This window comes from Solea senegalensis, linkage group LG1 (assembly GCF_019176455.1).
Source record: "Solea senegalensis isolate Sse05_10M linkage group LG1, IFAPA_SoseM_1, whole genome shotgun sequence".
Classification (NCBI taxonomy): domain Eukaryota; kingdom Metazoa; phylum Chordata; class Actinopteri; order Pleuronectiformes; family Soleidae; genus Solea; species Solea senegalensis.
The window spans coordinates 12,848,496-12,850,044 of record NC_058021.1 but is presented as its reverse complement, the minus strand read 5'-3'; the positions used below and the strand labels follow the sequence as shown (position 1 = coordinate 12,850,044).

The window sequence follows — 1,549 nt, the reverse complement described above, 5'->3', positions numbered from 1 at the left end:
TAACTCAGCCCAATTTAGTGGGCCCATGATAAGCCTACATGTGATGAACAAAACTCACTTATCACTATCTTATATAGAAAGCACTCAGCCTAGCACTTTGAATTTAAAACCCAGTGGAGTGCTGAAATTGGAGGCTTATGTTACCATGCATGTGTCCTTTGCACCCTGATTCGGGAAATTGGTATCACGTAAAAGACTACTTTAATTTGTAAGGGAATAAATCAAGCCGTAAGCTATATATACACAAGAGACCATTCACTATTGGTTGAAGACAGCAAAATGGCCAATCAATAAACACCAACATTTTCCTTTTTAATGTCTCAGCCAACAGTATATTGTAGAATATTGTAGTAGATTATTTGTACGTGGGTCCATTTCTGTCCCCCATAGTGAATGCAAACACAATGCATATTTACTCTGTTACAAAGATTGCCAAAAGAGAACCAAGGATGTGAAATGCCCGATTCTGACAGTGCTAAGAAAAGCAATTAAATAAAATAACCACGTTCACCCCTTTATGGGTTCTTCCCCAACCCATGACCCAGCCCCCTATCAACCCTAGTACTGTTTGTTTGGGAAACATACTTGGCAACTAACTACTACATAATACAACTCTCAAGGGAGGAAAAAGGGCGTTGGATGTTGCAACTATGAAAATATCTTTGTGACACACATTAAATAATTTTACATTCTCAGGAGCTTTATTTTACTGCACAGGTTACTGTTGGTAATCGGGAAAAAAAGGGCAGTCCACGTGGAAGGAATAGCAGTCAAAATACGCCCATACCAGTTTATTAGAATGATTCATCCGTTTCTCCTGATAAACTTTCCTTATAAAAAGAAAAATGTATGCAAGTGTCTCTTAACTTTAAACTGCACAGTGTCAGTACTGCATCTGAGACTTCAGTTTAGATGTTTGGTGACAGTCAGGTTTTATAATTGAATCAGATGTGAAACATGTTTATTTAAATGAGACAAACAGTATTCTGAAAATTCAAATCGTTTGTTCTCCTGACTTCCTATTTTGCTAAAGGGCACTATATGAAGGGAAATGCCTTTGGTTGGAAATAACAAATCAAAAACAAGTGCAGAGGGACAATTAGGAAATTGGCTGCAGGTAGTTTAACAGTTCAAATCCAACTTAATAAATAAGTAAACTTCCATACAATAGCACAGATCAAGGTGTGAATGAGCGCATACATGCACGCCATGTATGTCGAGTAAGCCTCAACAAGTGTGTTTATTGTTGGAATGCATCTTTGTGTATGGAGGTAATTTATGATTCAGTGAGGCCAATGAGGGAGGCAGGGAGGTGAGGGTGAACACTGAGGTTGGCAGGTGAGTTGTACAGTGCAGTTTAAAAGCGAATGAAGGTAGCATCAATCTGGCGTACACTGGGAAGCGCCAACATGATCTTTCGCCGGTACTGTGGGTCCTTCTGTAGAGGGTTTCTTTCGAGATAGACCGTCTCCAGAGACTTTGCGTTCTTGAGCTCATCAAGATCTGACCAGTTATCGATTTGATTATCGTTCATCTGGGGAGAGAAGGA

At 39.4% G+C, this 1,549-nt stretch overlaps 1 protein-coding gene across 1 annotated transcript in view; it reads right to left on the bottom strand.

Annotated features, from left to right (window-relative positions):
- Nucleotides 1–291: 291 nt before the first annotated feature.
- The window catches only part of ppp1r7 (protein phosphatase 1, regulatory (inhibitor) subunit 7), a 6,592-nt gene continuing 5,334 nt past the window's right edge, over nt 292–1,549 (bottom strand). Inside the window, exon 10 of the mRNA XM_044044205.1 lies at nt 292–1,534. Within this exon, the coding sequence (XP_043900140.1) occupies nt 1,358–1,534 (177 nt within the window). The 3' untranslated portion in view covers nt 292–1,357. The remainder of the gene's footprint in view (nt 1,535–1,549) is intronic.